The 18,145-nt window shown below is 37.9% G+C and overlaps 1 protein-coding gene across 4 annotated transcripts in view; it reads right to left on the bottom strand.

Moving 5' to 3' along the window:
• GULP1 (GULP PTB domain containing engulfment adaptor 1) overlaps positions 1-18,145 on the bottom strand; it is a 142,936-nt gene that overhangs the window by 26,248 nt on the left and 98,543 nt on the right. For all 4 annotated transcript variants that reach the window (XM_041403210.1, XM_041403212.1, XM_041403209.1 and 1 more), the window contains 5 exons: positions 13,695-13,766; positions 4,449-4,547; positions 2,143-2,280; positions 836-952; positions 391-483 (listed from right to left, as the gene is read on the bottom strand). In XM_041403210.1, coding sequence (XP_041259144.1) covers positions 391-483; positions 836-952; positions 2,143-2,280; positions 4,449-4,547; positions 13,695-13,766 — 519 coding nt within the window. The remainder of the gene's footprint in view (positions 1-390; positions 484-835; positions 953-2,142; positions 2,281-4,448; positions 4,548-13,694; positions 13,767-18,145) is intronic.

An 18,145-nucleotide genomic window follows, 5' to 3' on the forward strand; every position in this document is an offset into this window, starting at 1 on the left:
CTTGGCAGGCAGGTTGTCATCACAGGTGACCATGTCCTTGTGACAAAGGTGTGAGGAGCTCCCAAGCAGCATTTAGGAACCAGATCCTTTCAGTGCAGAACAGTTTTTCACCCTCAGCTGGCACATTCAGCTCTCTACTCGAGTGAGCATTTATTGTCCTGAGGCAGCAACAAATAGGTATGGCAGGGCCACAGCTGGGGAGCCTGCAATTTGTACTTCTGCTGGCTCGTCCCTCTGTCACTGTTAGTGACAATGCCCTTCAACAGACATGCTACTTGGTCACTGCATGTTAATGGCAATCTCTGGGAACAGCAGGGATGCTCAGAATGATCGAAAAGTGATTATAAATACAGAGTGACCTCAGACACAAGAGTTATGTCAGGTACTTACTGGAGACGCGTGTACTTGTGTTATTCTTAACTGGTTTTCCAAATCTTGAACTTTATTTTTCAGTTCTGCATTTTCAGTTTCTAATTCTTGAATCTACAAAGAAAGTGGTTATTCAACAGCTATTGGGATAGTCATGGATTTCAACAACAGCATCCACTGAGCATAAGTTTCATCACAGATCTGGTGATTTAGAATCAAGGTTTAACTCTTTATCTGACTATAAAACATATTCAGTATCCTCCATATTTCAAATTTCCTTTTTTGTGTCCTTGGAGGACAGCAAAACAAAATATTTTAACAGATTTTTTTTCAGTCTTCTTTTTTTTTTTAACTTTAGCAATCTGAGAATAATGCTGGAAATTATACTTCCATAAAAATCAGCTAATACAAACACAGCAGCATGTACTTTTATCTCTTAAAAAGAACAACATAGTTCAGAACTTACTCTTTTCTGTAAACCTGCGATTTGTTTCCTTGTTTCAACATCTTTTCCTCCGGATTCCAGAAATTTCCTGTAAGCTAAGTCAAATGCTTGACCAATTGTTAAAGTTATCTCTTCCGCCTTTACATAAAACATAAGACTGAAATTAGTAAATTAGGAATATTTACTGAAGCTCCTTTCAGAATATCACAAAACACTTTATACCATGTATCATATCCAAAGGCTTTGCCCCATGCATCATGAAGCCAACACTACAAAGGAGCACCACAAAATACAGCCTGTTCAATCATTAAATAAAGTATTTTATATTTAATGAAATAATGCTTTCATGCCAATGGATATTTTGACCCCTATTCATTTTAAATCTGGATTTCAACACTTATTTTTATGAGTACCATAAAAGCTCACTCAGGATACTGCAGACAAGTATTTAACTGCCGAATTATTAATTATTTCCAACTACATATATCCAGAAAAAAAAATCTGCAGATATTGCATTTGTATGTGCAAAATATAGTAATTTACTAGTTCTATGCTGATTCATATCCTATGTTACGATGTGTTTATACAGTCATTGCAGAATATCTATGTCAAAAATGATGGGGGTAAAATAAGCCTAAAGGATGCTGCTGAAGGACACCAAGGTTTCAGGAACAAGTGATTCCAAAGCAGGACCAATAAAAGGTGAACATATGGATACACCATTTGCCTAGAACTTTAGCAGAGAAAGTAAACACAGTAAGGAATAACTGTTCTGTCTCAGACACCAGAGAATGTCCGTTCTTGGTGCAAGGAGTTACTTGGAAGTGCTTTGTGGTGTTAAACTTGAGAGATGTGGCAGGAAAAGGGGTGGACAAAGAAGGGAGAATCTTGCTGTGGTAAAATAAAAACCTCAAAGACAAACAATGCACAAAAACCCCAACACTAAAACCAGAGACAGACACATGAGCAGAAAAGCCTGCAAGGGTATCTCAGCCCCAGAGCTGCAGTAATCTTTGCAAACAGCTGTGCAAACATCTCAAGCCTGGTGGGATGGAGCCTCTTCTCCAAGAGTATTGCAGATGCTTCCCCCAGGATGGGGGAATGCTGGGCAGTAAGAGAAATTATCCCAGAAAACCACCTCGGATCACTGAAGAAAGAGACTCTTCCTCAACTTAATGCATCTAAGTTGCAAGACAGCATACTGGCACGAAAACCTGTGTCCCAGTTAAGAGGCAGGCTGTCTCTGTTAACCATTCCCACGCCGTCTCAAGGCAGACCCATCAGCAGCACAGTGCCCTCGAGCCCCGCAAAGTGTCCCGTGTACTTACACACTTCTCACTGTCAAACACATAGCACAGGTGCTTATTGGATTCTGAGTCTTTGCAGATGAAAGTAAATATTCTCTTGTCAGTTTTGTCATCAGCACAAAAGGATATCCTGTGCAGCTGACAGTTGTGCTGGACCTCCTGCAAACAAACAGAAGGGTAATTTTGAAGAAATTCCTGCACTCATTTAGGATGAAGATGCACAAAGGAAAGCTCTGGATTTCCTCATAAGAGCAGGCAAGCTGCGGTAATGTTTTTGAATGTCTCTTGTTGCAATGAGAGCACCCAAAAATGGCCTTAAAGCATAACAGAAGTTAGCAAACTCATCTCTTAAAAACTGCTCCTATTTTTACTGAATGTAAACAGGAAGTTTATTTGGACAGCATTTATCTGGAAGTGTTTATTGGACAGTAATTTCTGTTCTAGAAAATTGATTTTACTGTTGATTTGCGCCCCTCTGCAATTTATTTAGGGCCTGATTATGTAAAGTCATCTGTGCACTTCCAGGTGCACAAGATCTTCAAATTTCATCATCTCCCAAGGTTTGTTAAAATGGATTTACTGAAATGAGTCCTTACTTTGCTACATTAAATATAGAAAACAGAAATAAAATTACTTTGCTAACCAAGTAAAGAGAAATAAATCTGACATACAAATATTTGTTTACTTGAGGTGCCACATAAGCAGCTTTTAAGCATTATTATTGTATATTTCTGCTACTGTATTTAATTTTCCATTAAAAAGTAATTTCCAGCTATTTAAAAAGTTTCAATAGCACTGCTCTTCAGTTGCAAGAACTTGACAAGACTGAAATAAACTATCTCAGCTATTTTTTTATTGTTTTTCTTCAACAAGTCTCTTCTTGGTATTTTATTTTATTTGGCTTATTACATGGGAAAGCAGTATTTGCTTTAAAGGAAAATATGTCTTTTAGATGTGAACTATTGTCTATTAAAAAATGTGCAGCACTGGGGTTCCCAGCTTGCTGTAAGCCCATAAACAAGGCCATGCCCGCTCTGCACAAAACCACATAGCCAAAAAATGCACCCTATGGGCAATCTTTTGCCCTTGCCCCAAGGGCTGAGTTCATTTTCTCAGTCTTTACAGCTTTTCTGAGTATTCAGTTTCTCCCATGTCCCAAATCCCTGTCCTGTGACAGCTCTTTAACACACAGAAATAATAAAACGTGCTTGCCCTGGCACTATGAGGTTTACCAATCCATGTAATTATTTTATATCGTTTAAGGACAGAATCACATTTTTATAATCCTCTTTTTGAGTGCTAAGTATAGAATCAGGTCCTGATATATGAGCTGGCCTCCTATTCCTACTGCCATTAATAGCCACCATCTGACTAAAACCCAATATTCCTACTGAAGTGCTTTGTTTGAAAAACACGCTGCAAAAAAGACTTTAATTAGTGCTGATAACATGAAATTGAATTTCCTAAAGCATTTATAAACTGCGTAAAAAGAAGGAAAACTCAACTGAAATTTACACGCAGCTACAAGAGATGAAGTGGGCGAGATAAAAAGACTGCTCACAGTTGATTACTACTTGAGTTGTAATAACAACATTGCTAAGAGATTAGAGTGTTCCTACTCCCCCAGGAACATATAACCCACAGATTTCTGCTAATCTCTGCAGGAAGGCTAAGATCTTTTGGCATTTCAAACTGTTATTTTAAAACAGTTTTTGCCAGGATATGGGGTTTAGAACCCCAGTCTGCCCTACTGCAAAAAAACTCCAATTAAAGTTGACATGGATATTTCTTGTCCCCTCTGCTTCTGTGTGAACTGTTGAGTCCTGGTTGTGTGAAGAGCCTGAAGCAAAAATGGGCTGCAAACATCTGTAGCTTTGAACTACAGCTGCCATTTGAGAAAAGCCACTGCCACTGCCTGAATGCAGCAATTACTCCACAAGAAAGTTAAGAAGCAGGAACAAAAGAATCTTCCAAATTCAATATTCAACATATATATGGAAAGGTTTTCAGCATTTGCAGTGTTAACATTTATTTAGCCCATTGTCTTCATCTTCTTTAAAGTTTAGAAGTCCTGCTGTGACAGGATTAAAAAAATTCAATGCCACGTTAGCTACAGTGTGCCTTCAGGACCATCACATACCTTCCTGAGAAGATGCCACCCAGATGTTTTAACAAACCATGGTATTTTAGAAGATTTTTTTCCACCAACAGAATGGTGGGGTTTTTTTAATAATACTTTAAAAAATACAAAACAACGAAAACCTTAAAACCAGTGAAACAAATCTAAACTAGTTTAGCATGAAAAAAAACCCATGTAAGTTTCTTACCTTTGTTTTTGGATCTAGAATTTTTACACCATAGATTGAGATTTGTAACTCAACTTTGGGTGTCTTCTGGCCTTCAGATTTCTTGATATGTCTTGCAAACTGAAACATGAAAAGCACAACAGAAATCACATTAATAGTAAGTTTGTTTTTATTAAATCTCATTTTCTCTCAACTCTCTCCACCTGAAGTTGTTTCCTTCCTTCTTCAATAATCTTCCCATAAACAACACCAACTATTCCAAGAGTCTCAGCTGGGCACAGACCAGCATTTCTAACTGCACAGTACAGAATGTTCCTAAAATTCAGGAAGAAGCATTTTAAAATTACTTAGCACGTTCCCCCAAAACTTTTATCTGCTTTTTATGCACTTAATTGAAGATTTTGCATGCAATTTCTCTGAGAACAGCAGAAACATGAACACATTCAGTTTAGCAGCTGCCTGGTTGTTGAGTAGGGAACATGTTTATGTTTCCCACACCCCACTATTTCCAAACTCACTTCCATACTTGTGCATGGAGGGTACTTCCAGGTGCTCCTTTAAGATATTCCAGCAGTTGTTTTAAACAGGGTCAGTTTGAAAGCACTAGAGTTGTCAACACCTAAGAAGTACTTGATCTGTTTTATTCTCAGAATTTATGTAGCCACTAGATGGTGGCTAGACAGCACTTTACATGCCTGGGTTGGGTAATAATTCCTATCCAATACACTTTTCATCTTTTTCAAGACTCACCTTTCTCTCTTTCTCTTGTGAATACTGTCTATAAAATCAGCACAGTACCTCAAATTTGCTCCTGCATGACAATTAAGAAGTGCCCTAAATTTGGGTACCTTTCTTAGCAAATATATGTGATTGCTTCATATTTCTCTCTGTTCCCAGAGCAAAATGTTGCACTTTTACTCCCAAGTCTCTGACAGCCTGGAACGGCATTTTCAAATGCATAAATAAGGTTGATGACCCACTAAAGGCCAGAAGTTGGAGTCTCTGCTTCAGAGCTCTGTTTGAACACATGATCCTCAACATTCCCATCCCAGAATAAACTGGGTGTGCAATCCCCACCAGTACAAGTGCTCCGTGTCAGAAGCCAGTGTGGACAATGGCTTTCAGTGCCATCAAGAATCCAGAGTGCCACCAATGGTGCTGTTCTAACAGACCTGGAAGGCACCAGCCTGAATTGGCCTGTGATTGTGAGGTGCTCGGCTGTAGCAAACTGACACCTCTCCCTCAAATCCTTGAAAACTCTGATCACAATTAATTATTTATTTGAAAGTTCAGGGTTTGGATTTTTGCTCTGATCCTTTTCCAACAAGTTCTTGGAAAATTTTCCCATAAAACAAGTGCTTTACAGAAGATGACTCTCAATCTCTTATTTCATTTTGCTTATGGACAGCTTCATTTATGGCAAATTATTAACTAATTTGCAGAATTACCCTAAAAACACAAAATTATCCTGTTTTTCCCCTTCTTCTCAATTTTATTCCTCATTTTGAAGGCATACTTATTGGACCTTTGATAGCTAAACATTAATTTATAATTGATCCTATTAACTTCACACAGTAACAGGACTTACCCAGACATTTCATTACTGATTAATGCACCCCAATAGGTGATAAGTATCACACACTTGCTAAAACAAACAGCACCCTTGTACCTCAAAACCCCCCAAAATTATCCCCCATGTAAATCACTCTGTGCCATTCTCAAAACCAACTCTTAAATATAAATACCAGTTTTGCATTAACAATCTAGAAATGCCACAGTCACTGGCCAAGTATTTTATAAAACATAAAGTATTCTGTATTTCATACAGAATGATTTACTTTACCAATTAGTTGAGAATCAAGAAAATATAATTTCTAGTTCTGCCTCTTCAGCACCGTGTACATGCTTCTTGCAACACATCCTTTTCCCATCTGTGAATTTCACTTCAAGCCCATGTCTTGCTATATACACTTTTAATACACATTAATCCCTGTATCTTTATTAAGGTGTACCATTCCATGTGCATACTTGAATTTTTTAAAAAGACATTTTACAGAAAATAAAATTTTAAAAAACTTAACTGCTGGTTTTCAGCATTTTGTCCAATGACATCTGTTACTTTAAGGAACAATTAAAATTTACTACAGATAAGAAATGTTTTATTTAATAAAAATCACTCATTAAACCACACAAAATCTGTCCTAAGTTTTATACTTCAAATTTAGCCTTTAGTCTGTGCTTAAAGAAGAAAAAGATAGAGCAACCACTGCTTCATTTGCACAGATTTTTTTTTTCCCCAAGATGAATATAAAACTTAAAGTGTCTTTAGATAATTTTCAGATCATGGATTTATTCATTAGCTACATCTAGCAGCTTTCCCCTCTGATTTGTAATTTCCTGCTGTCCCTTCAGTGGGTGGGATTGGAGGACATGTGTGACCCCTTTCCTCAGTACTCTGCCAGGTTAAAAGGAATGATTACAAAATCCAAAGATCACCCAGACATTCTGGACATCTCAATTCCCAATGTACTCGCTGGTGCCCAGGAAGACACCCACGGAACAGATAACCCTGAGGCACAACTCATTCTGAAACAGCATGGAACTGGAACAAATCCTGAGCTTTTGGAAATGTCCTTTTGCAAACAAGTCATGCACGAGAATTTCTGCACAGTAGTGAAGAAAAAGCACAAATACTGTTGGATTTTACAGCATTAAACTCATGGTTTATATTGAGAATGATGATGGAATGCTTGATCTTCCAACCTCAATCATCTCAGAGACTCGAACAACAGCTACAACATGAAAAAGCCGTAATTTTTAAAGAAAAGAAGTTTTAAAGAAAAAGGTTTTAAAGTAAGTGATGTGAATAGCTTGCACAAGTTTTAGAACAGCTGGCCAAAGCTTGCTCCAAGTAGTCAAGAAGACTTACAACACTGAGGAAGTTCCAGAAGGCAGTTCTGTGCCAATTCCAAAAAAAAGCATGAACGAACTGACCCTACCACGTCTCCACTCTCAAAAAGCAGAAATCCAGTTCAAGAACTAGAGAATTCAAGTGAGATTAAATTAATGATGATCAATATTTTACAAAAAATGCAGCTTGTCTAAGTAGACAAAGCATCTGCATTGTGTATGCCACTTATATTTAAGAAAGTGAAGCAACAGAAAGAAAGCATGAGTTAAGTTAGTTACATTAGTGTCCAGATGTAGTTATAAACAGGAAATTGTCATTGGGAAGATATGTTTCTAATGTATTCCAGCAGGGTTTATTTCTTAAGCATGACATTATTGAACAATGACCAGGAGAAAAAAAGTTACTGATAAAATCTGCTAGCAGAAAAAATAAGAGGGGAAAGAAAGGGGAGAAAACGAATTAATGATCTGAAATCTAAATTCATAGGATTGAATTTAGATTCAATTACACAGAGGAAACTTGCAGCCCACAAATACTGATGAAGGGGCAAAGAACAGAGAGAAGCCTCATCAACCAGAGCACCACAGGCTGGTATCCCAACACAGCCCCTTGTTTTCCTACAAGCAATCCTGCAAATCCCACACATGGCAATAAACTTTGGTTCTTGGGAGACCACCCTGTGAGGATAGAAGAATGGAGTCTGGGAGTCTGATAACATGGTAAGACTTCCACTAACTGAGAACCTTCTCATGAAACCAAAACTGGAAAGGTGTTTCAAAGAGATCCTTAAGATGACAACAATGGCTGCACTGCATCAGCTGCTTGTGAGAAAACAAATGTTATCTGCCGAGGGTTTCAAATGCAGAAGGATGTTGACAAAATGGAGAAAAAATTCACAGGGTATTTAGCAAAGTTAGCAGAGGGCTGGAAAACCCACTTTAAGACACTCCATAAAATCAAAACCAGGACAATGGTGAAAAAAACCAAGCACCAAAGAACCCCTTCCATACAGACATCCAGACAAATGGGTTTTTTAATCAAAGGTACAATGAACACACAAAGATTAATTCAGAAAATCTGTGGCAGTTCCTTTCTTAGCATTTTTCCTGCCCACTGTCCTGTGCAATAACAGATAGCACACAGATACTGATCAGCAATTTCTTTTCTAGCTGACATTCTCCAGAATGCCACATTCAGCCACCTCCCAAACCTGTGCGGGGTTTGAACAGCACTTCCCCATCACTGAGTCAGATATCAGGAATTTTCTATGTTATGTATTTCTAGACTTTTCTTCTATCTAAGGAGGACCCCAAGAGACCTCTGGACCTGGGAGATGTACAAACATTGTATTTTCCTATCAGCACACATTTGAAACCAAATAATGTTTGTATCTCACACAGTAACAAGATTATTTAAGAGGGTAAAAATCTGCAGCCTCCCATTGGCATCAAAATGAAAAATGATATAAAATTATAATGAATCACAGCATGGCTTGGGAAGAGACATGATGGGCCAAATTCTTAAACTGTTAGTTTATACATATAATGTTCTCAGGCACGAACTCCAGGTTTGGTCCAGCTCAGTGGGATGGGCTAGTTTATGTTCAACTGCTTCAGAAATAACATTATGTTTTCATGGCATTTTTAGGGAAAGGAACAGATACAAATAAACCTATTTTCTACAGTTTAACTTAGCTTTAAAAATAAAAAAAAAAAGAAAAACTATCCATATATTTTGTAATTTATCACAGCAGCAGGGAAAAACGCATACTCTAAGAGTGTTATTAAAATTAAATTTGATGTGTTTAGGTATAAAGTATTATCAAACCACAAACAATAAAAATGCCATGAGGAAAAAAAATAATATTTTCAAGACAAGCAGGAACTGGAGCTAAAGAATTAATTGTTAATACTAATTACGTCTATAGATTTATAAATCAATTTAAGCCATGCAATTAAAATTATGTGCTTCTCATTAATATTTACACCTCTCTGCACAATTCAAGATTTAATTAAAAATAGTTGAGACACCAAAAGGGAGATGTTCCTGTGATTTGGATGCTAATCTCCATCCAAGGGAAGAGAGGTTCAACTCCTTCATTTAATGCAGGTGACCAGTGACAAATCAGACATGGCACTTCACACCTTAAAAGAGTCCTGGTTTAGGGCAGGGTCTTTGGATAAGCTGGGAGACAGCTTTGTAACCTCTCTTGGAAGAAATCCTTCCTCCTTTTTTTCATTACAACATTCATTCTAAGGAAACATGTCTGAAAAAAAACCCAACAGGCCCCATTTTTTTTTGCAGTGCCTTCATGTCATCTAGTTGGTCATGTTATGGTCCAAACTCTCATGGACATTTGATGTGGGCATAATGAAATTATGGCTTCTGAAAAACAGCTGCCACAAGCAGGAAAATGGTGAAATGATATGCAAAATACAGTCTCTCAATAATCACCCGGGCAGGGAAAAAGCCACCCAGAAGTGTATGTCTATGGAATAGGTTGTATTTTATTTTCCAGACACACACTGGACTGAGCGGCAGCCTATCCATCTATTATCCACAACGTAGAAGACAATACAGTGCAGCCTTTCTTCCATCTCTCACTTCCTGATGGTTTTTTGTTTTGTTGTATTTGGGGGTGGGCTGCTTTGTTGTTGCTGTTTTGAGATCTTTTGCTTATTTTGCCTGGTGGCAAGGAGGTTTTTTTTGTGGTAGGTTTTTGATTATTTTTTTCCTGGTTGGTTTTGGTTGATTTTTTTGGGGGTGGGGGGTAGGGGAAGGGGCAGGGTTTAATTTTAGGTTTTTTGAGAGGCAGGGTAAACAGGTATTTTCTTCAGCTCTTCTCATCTGACTTGCTTTGGTCTTCAGGATGTCCTTGACTGTCACTGAACCACAAATTCTGCTTTCTGCAGTACTTCAAAGAGAGCAGTCATAGCTGGAAGGCTTGGCTGCAAATCTCTTTATCCTAGTATTTAAAGCTTCTCTGTACTCCACCCTCCTCTTCTGTCCTTTCAACAACAAATGAAACTGAGCTTTAACACAGGAGGGAGCTCAGAACAATATCCAAGGATGGTCCTTTAAGGGCAGCAGCAGGACAGCATCTCTGCATGTGTGGAAGCGTGTGAACGAGCACTCTTCACTCTGTGGATCCATAGAGGTCAAGGACATGATGAAAAATATTTTGAGTGGTTTCGAAGTGATTTATGCTATTTGCATTTTGCTTGGTCATCTCCACTTACAGAAGAAATGTGGAAGAAAAAAAGGATCATGAATTGAAAGCTGGGTAAGCAAACAGCCTAAAGTTTGGCCCTCACAAAACATCCCTTGGAAGACTGTGGAAGAAACAGCCCAAAACTCAGGTGTTTATTCTGGTTTCTCCCTAACACTCCTCCATGCAGCTTTCTTACCACTGCTCTGGTTATGCTGCTCCTTCCATCTGTCACGCTGCTCTTTCTACCTGTTTCCACTTCTGGCAACCCTTCCAACAATTTATGAGAAGGATCAAATTCATTCTTACAGTCTGATTGAGAAGTTACAAACTGCTTTAACCAAGGAAAATAATAATTTCATTTAATAAAGTGTGATTTGACAACATGTAGACATTTGAGTACCATAGGCATGTTTGGATACAGCATCTGGGTGCCATGTGCTTCAGCTTTTGTTTCATTCTAGAAACCAGTTTGGCTAGAAAACTTGAAGGAAAACATGTTTTGTAATAATTTATTATAATAGTTCATCTTATCTTACAAATAAATAAACAAACACATTGTGAAACATTAGTGTTCAAGTTTCTTCTCTCTGCTGCAGTACAGCTCCAAGCACTTGGAAAACACAAGGGGAAATCCCATCTAGATAAAGCCACTGGAGAATCTTTTGGAAAAATTAAACATAGTTGCTTGAAAAAAAAGATCTTCTAATTGCAACTGTCCCAGAAAAATTGTCAAGAAAACATAAAAGTCGTATTTGGGACAAAAGTACAACGAAGCACCAAGAAAAGTTTGTCCAAGATACTTTATGTTTCTGTAGAACATCAGCTCCATCTGCTGGGAAAAATCAGTTTGTGGAATGGCAGCTGCAGTTTCTGTGCTGGGCAGCCCAAGTTTTTGTGCTGAGTTAAGGGCTTTTAGATGATTTAGAGAAGTAAACAGCTGTATATCAAATCTTGACTCTGACAGTTTGGTGACACGAGGGCTTAAGAAAAATGCTTTCTGGTGGCTGCGTTTCATGGTCCGTCTATCACTGGAGCCTGTGACTTCAAAAGCTTATTAGAGTGATGCATGTCACTTGTAAAAATAGCTCTAAACATTAAGAAAGCATCAGTTGTTTTTCTGGCAGCTATTTATTTTAATTTTAAAAAATTATGATTAATAACATTGCGATTAAAAGCAAATCCAGATAATTAAAATATATAAATATGGCATCAGAAGCTACATGTGTTTTGAAAACTCTCCTACCACCAAACCACTTTATATTTCTTCAACATTTCTTTCAGTATGACATTAGTTTTTCGAGCTGTTTTAATTGCTTAAAAATTTTCAATTAGCTTTTTATAAAAACAAATTTCAGATGTGTGCTTAATAAAAAAATCCAGTACCTCTAGGCTTCTCTTCAAAAACTACAGATGCACTATGTAAGTCAGTCTTCAAATGAGTATTCAATTAATTGGGGATTGTCTCAAACATAAAAGCGTTTTCATTGCTTTCTGAATTCTGTTACAAGATTTTTCAAGGCCTTCCGAAAGTCATGTTTATTTACTTTGGAAGGTCTCTAATAAACTTGTGATTATGTAAGATCACATGCAATACTTGATATCTAAGCTACAAAATTCCAAACTTGAAGAAAATAATGTAATTCAGGCAGCAGCTATTCTGACTTCTATCTCCAAGGTGGTTTATTTAGGGAATGTGTGTAGAAAGTTAGGGCAGGTACCTGCGTACTCCAGTGACATCATAAACACACACACCACATTTCTGGCTTTGCCCACACTTCTGAGAGCAGTTATTTGAAATCCTTTTTGGACCCTCTCTCAGAAGGGAAAAAATTGCCATGTGAGAAATCATAGAATTCAACCCACCCAAAGCCTCCAGTGGTCAGTGAGAGCCCAGGCCCAGCCTGGGGTTCCAGCAGTGAGACTGAGACACTCAGCATTTGGTTTATTCAGGACCCCAATGAAACACCATTAAAACAGAAGCAAAGCTGCTCCATAGCAAGATATCACTGTGACAGATTTCTGCACAGAACTGAATTTTCTTGGGGTATTGGAATTTTATAAAGACAAACTACACAAGGTGCACACAAACCCACTTTGTTCCCACTGATAGAATGCTGCAATGCTTAAAAAAGGGTCAAACTTAGCCTAAAACACTTGAAAACAACTGGACAATAATGACTCTGACTATCTGCAGAACAATAGTCTTTTTGGCATAAAACACTTCAAGTATCAGCTAAATGAATCTTTAAAAGCAGCTGTACTATTTTGGTAGAGTGAAAACAACAGCAAAGAATGTGTTTTAATACCTTAATAAGATTACTGATCCATCTTGTAAATATGGCTTTCTCAAGGGAAAACTGAGCCTTAAAAGCTGAGCTGCATGAGTAGTCTCATGTTTCCTTTCTGCATTTCTTTAGTATGGTAATAACACAATCAATTTTTTCAATATTGACTCCCCACGTTTCCTGCCCATTTCCAAGGAACCTGTTTAAACGAATAATGAAAAGCCTGCAAAAAAGTTATGAAAAATGCAGTAGTAGGGAGAAAGATTTCTAAATCTAAGTAAACTGAAGGGTCAATAGCTCAGAGCAGCTAAGCATGAAGCAATTCCACAGGAACAAGGCAGTGGAGTGGATTGGAACAATCAGCAATCCCTGCCCCAGCTCACAGTGTCTGCAGAGCTCTGAGCAGTCAAGGCAAAGCCATGTTAAATGAAAACAATCCTCAACAAGTCATTGCACACGGGTATTTTTAGTTGTCCACCAAGTCCCTTGGTGCCCAAGCACATGTAGCCAAGAGGAAATTGCAAAAGTCTGATTTTCTCAGCCATAGCTGGGGATGGCAGCTGAAACAAATTCTTGCTACCTCAGTTTGTATTAATGAAGCCCTAAACAAGCCCAAAGAAGAAGCATTAGCCATTGAAGTACATTAACTTCATAAATATTTCTGAATTATTGTAAAATCTGTAGGACAGCTAAATATTGTACACAGCAGAACACCTGACCATACTGACATAATAAGGAAGAACCTACACACTAAAGAGAATTCACTTCCGGAGCCAGTGAATTCACCTAGAAAATCTGGAAAGTGTCTTTGAAAAGAGGGTAAGAGTACATTCCATTTACGTTTCATTAAAAATTCTTACCTTTAATTTTCTAACAGCATCTCTTACAACTTCTGTGCCTTTGGGCTGCTCCACTTCTGTACTGCCTAGAAACTGAAAAGATTGTAATTTGTGAGCAGTAAGTTATGCATTTAAAAGCCTAATCAACTTGAGTAATCCTATTTTCAAGCAGGATTTTGGAAAGGCAATTGTTCCAGTAGTTGATAAATAAAAAAGGCTTCACATAGCTATTTCTAATGAAGAGAATAACAAGAATTACATTCTATACTAATATTAGCATTATCAAAATTGACTTTAAAAAACTATCCTATACAAATCTGTAAATTAGAAGTTCAAGTACCTTTTTCCACAGGGAAATTACCACTTTGGTAATAACTCTTCTTAGAAAATCATAAAAAATGCACACAAAATACAGATGGAAGATGTTTCCCATGAATCAACATGAGCCAATCATTTGGATTCTATCACTGAAACATTCATATACAATGCAAGATAAATTAAAATAACTGATTTTCCTCTTAGAGCTGCTTGGTATAGTAACATAGATTTGCAGGAACTAGGCTTCAGCTTATGTAAAACAAGAGTCATATTCAAGTAGTTTCTATTACCATTCATATTTTTACCAAGTAAGGCTTTTATAAAAATCAAACAAGTTTTCATATATAAAGCATAATAATGCAAAAGGACCTTATTTCTTTATTTGTACACTGAAATGCTTTTGTTTTCTGTACAGTCACACTTGCCTTCTACTGTACTGTCACAAAAGGTATGATAATTCTGCCTGAAACCCATTTGTGTGATATACTAATTCATTTTCTGTTGCCCAGTTTTCACGTTGAAGTACAGTTAAGTCACATCATGTACATATATATGCTGAAATAACTCTAGGAAAAAAAAAAAACCTCTCCCTTTTTTCCCAAAGTACAGTTTTCTGTGTACCATGACACACAAAGGCATGTACCATTTTTAAGTCCCAGCCATTTTGAAAGGAATTTAAATTTGCCAAGATACAGACAATTTAAACAGAGTAATTCCAGAGTTTTTAGTTCTATTAAACCTTCCAACGTGTTTAGTGCAGTCAGTGTGCTCAGGGTACTCCTGCAAAGAAACTGGGCAGCTCCACCCATAATGAAGCCTCATTAGACATTTGCTACTGACTAAGAAATATGACATTCCACCTTGAAAACAACAGTGTAAATCAAAACACCACACACTGTCTGTGAATATTCTCTATGATTACACTTCTCCAGCCAGGAGACCAAGGCTTTGGAAGAGCAGAGCAGAAGGCTCTGCTATTGATTTGATGTCCTTCACACAACATCTGATGACTTCAGACCAAGGGGGTGATCTTGCCTGGAAAAGTGATGGCTGCACAAAATGCATGTAGAGAAGGAAGAATGATTTTTGGACATGATGGATATTGTATGTGGCAGAGACAGAAAGGGAAAGATGAGTGTGAGCAAAACAACCCCAAACCAGCAGGTAAGATCAGATGAGAGTCTAAGAGGAAGGTTGAAACACCAACACTACCAGATATCTGCACACAAGCATGCTTATATCCACCACACCTGGCAGAACACAAGAGGCAGAAGTTTAATTGCTGCAAGTTTGTGAGCAGCTCAATGATATACAGAACAGAAATCTTGCAGAAACACGGGAAACAAGAGCTGCAGGCATGGACAAGGCTCAGTGAGCAGAGCACAGGTCACTGCTGCCCATGGAGAAGCTGAGACAGATGCTTCATCCCTGGCTGTTTCCTAATCCTTGTGCTGTTTTCAAGCTGGCAGCACCAGTATCAGTGTAGGCAGCCCAGTACCTCTCAATACAGAATTAGAGCCAGGCCTCTGGTGGAACTGGGTCATGCACACAAAGAGGTGCCTCAGGTTATGCTGCCTTGCCTGCAGCTGCTTCTCCAGAAGGGCAAAGGGCTGCCCTACATTTTTTATTTACTTGCTTCCATCCAGATGACCAAGCTCTGATAAAGCTAAGAAAGAGTCAGTCATTTCCCCAGAACTCTCCTCCCAGCTCTCTGCTTCACAGTGCAAGAAGGATGAAGGTATCTTTGCTGTATTCAGTAAATCCCAGCAGCAGACCAATCTTTCCACAAACAGTACCTTCCCACAAATATAGTTTTCCTGGAAGCTTGTACCTCATGCTAATTCACACTACTGCCTCAGAAAATGTTAAGCATCAAATTAAGCTTCTGCCACAGCTGGGGAACCTCTTAAATGTCACTGAATTTAAAGCTTATAGTAATGTTCCCCCAACCAGAAATTACCATTTATGATTATGGAGGAGAGGGAGAAATAGATTCTAAGCAGAAAGATAAACTGCTGAAAGCACTTTAAAAGACTGACAAAACCTGAAGAAAAACTCATTGTGTTTGTTCAGTAAGTAACAAAAAAATAAACAACCAAGACTCAGAGAATATAGAAGCACCACGAGCCTTATATCAGCATTTACAGAACATAACCCACTAGAATTCCATAAGTCATTCACTGTCTTCCAGATGAGTGTTGGTTTTGACATTAAGCATCACCACTGAAATTTCTATTGCTCTCAGCAGTTGAAATTTCAGGATGAAATTGAACAGGATGTCGAATTCAATCTTGTGCATAATAAACCATTAAGCATAGGAAAATAATACAGGATACATTTAATCCAGATATACAAGGAAGATTTGTAACTTAAGTGTTAATATCATGAAAAATTACAAGGCTATGCCACGGATTGCACTGTTTGTATCTATTTCTAACTCTTTTAATTGAACTGTACTTTTTGTTAATTCAGGTGTTTTAAAATTGCTTATACATTTTATGCTTGACCTCCCTTCTTAATTTCTTGGTAAGAGTAATAAAAAGAAAACCAGCAATTAAGTGGAGATATTCTGAATATTTGTATTAATTGGACTGTTCTGTTTGGGGAAGAATATAGACAGAATTTCAGACAAAGACGGGTTTGTAACAAAAGAATGACTATGTAATAAAGCCTTAACAAACAGCTGATGTTTTAATGGGAGGTTTTTATTGCTTGCTTTTTCACCTGCTCTGTACCTTTTCCATCTCACCTATCATCATTTTCTGTTTAATATGAGGTACCGATTTCTGTGGTATTACTGATGACAGTTAAGCTAAGCAAACAGATGCATTTGCAAAGCTGGGGCTTCAGCTGCCAAGGTCACTGCACAGTCTGTACAACCCTGGCACAGCAGACACACTGTCACCAGGGTTTCTGGGGGAAGCCACCAACAACCAACTCACCACCCTCATGAAATGAGAAGGTGGCCACTTCATCGTGGTCCTTTCAGCAGATTTTTCTCACCAAATCTCACACAAACACAGAAAACAAATATTTGTTATGTCAGGAAGTTGGTCCAGCTGTGGCATGAATATTACAATTATTCAGCATGGAAGAGTTTCCGCAACAAAAATTTCAAAGCAAACGGGGTAAATGTAAAATCTCCCTTTCCAAGCCCAGGCTCCTTTAGGGAGCAGTACTGATCCAGAGTTTTAGATGGGAACTTGGCAAGTCAGTGTTTCTTTTCAGCATTTGAGGTTCCCTTCTGCAACTCACACAGAACAACCAGCATAAGAAACCTAAGTGGGTCCTGAGAGTCAAGCTAACACAACTCCTACACTTCACTGCAGAGGAGGGAAACATAAAATAACAGCTTCCCTTTAGATCATTCACTATTAATCCTAAATGCAAACTAATAAAGGCATTAAGTGCTTAAGTGTTCTTTACATAAGTAAAGTGTTCAGATACATAATACAGCTGAAAAATGTTTACATATGACTGCTACATCTATTTACTGTCTGCAGCTAGCAAAAAGATTATTCTTGAGGTTGGTGTACTCCATGCATAATATGCCTACTCAGACACAATACATAATTTAGGCATGCCACGAGACTCAAGTATTTATGTGTTGTTTACTATTAAGTTCATCATGACCATACCGAATTTTTATTGGATACTTTAAAAGTTGGAAGAAGATGACATTTAATATTTTGTACAACATAAAGCAATCTTCTTTACCACACGTTCTTCACTGCAGTCTGCCGTTCTTCCAAAAATATTCCCTACAAAACTGACGAGCAGTTATTTTCCTAATATATTACTCATTCTCATTTCACTTGCAGCTGTCTGCAATCAGAAATAACTCTTATGAGGCCAACAGATCCTATCAGTCAGGACCATTTAAGTGTTCCTTTAATGTACAGTGATGCTTGCCATGAAGAAAGTGAGCTGTTGGCCAGCCACATACAAGACAAACTCCTCAGATCAAACTGTTTCTAATTTAATATTAGCAGACAACCAGATGTGTTCACTCCACATGCAAAGATTTGCAAGATAATGCAGCTGCAAAGAATTAACAGACACTATTTCAACATATTAAATCAACAGAGGTTTTACCACTGACAGCAACTGAGAGAAAATTCAGCCCTGTAATGGCCAGGAGGGCTCTTTCACAA

Source organism: Onychostruthus taczanowskii, unplaced genomic scaffold (genome assembly GCF_017590055.1).
Source record: "Onychostruthus taczanowskii isolate IOZ18803 unplaced genomic scaffold, ASM1759005v1 scaffold20, whole genome shotgun sequence".
NCBI classification, from domain to species: Eukaryota; Metazoa; Chordata; class Aves; order Passeriformes; family Passeridae; genus Onychostruthus; species Onychostruthus taczanowskii.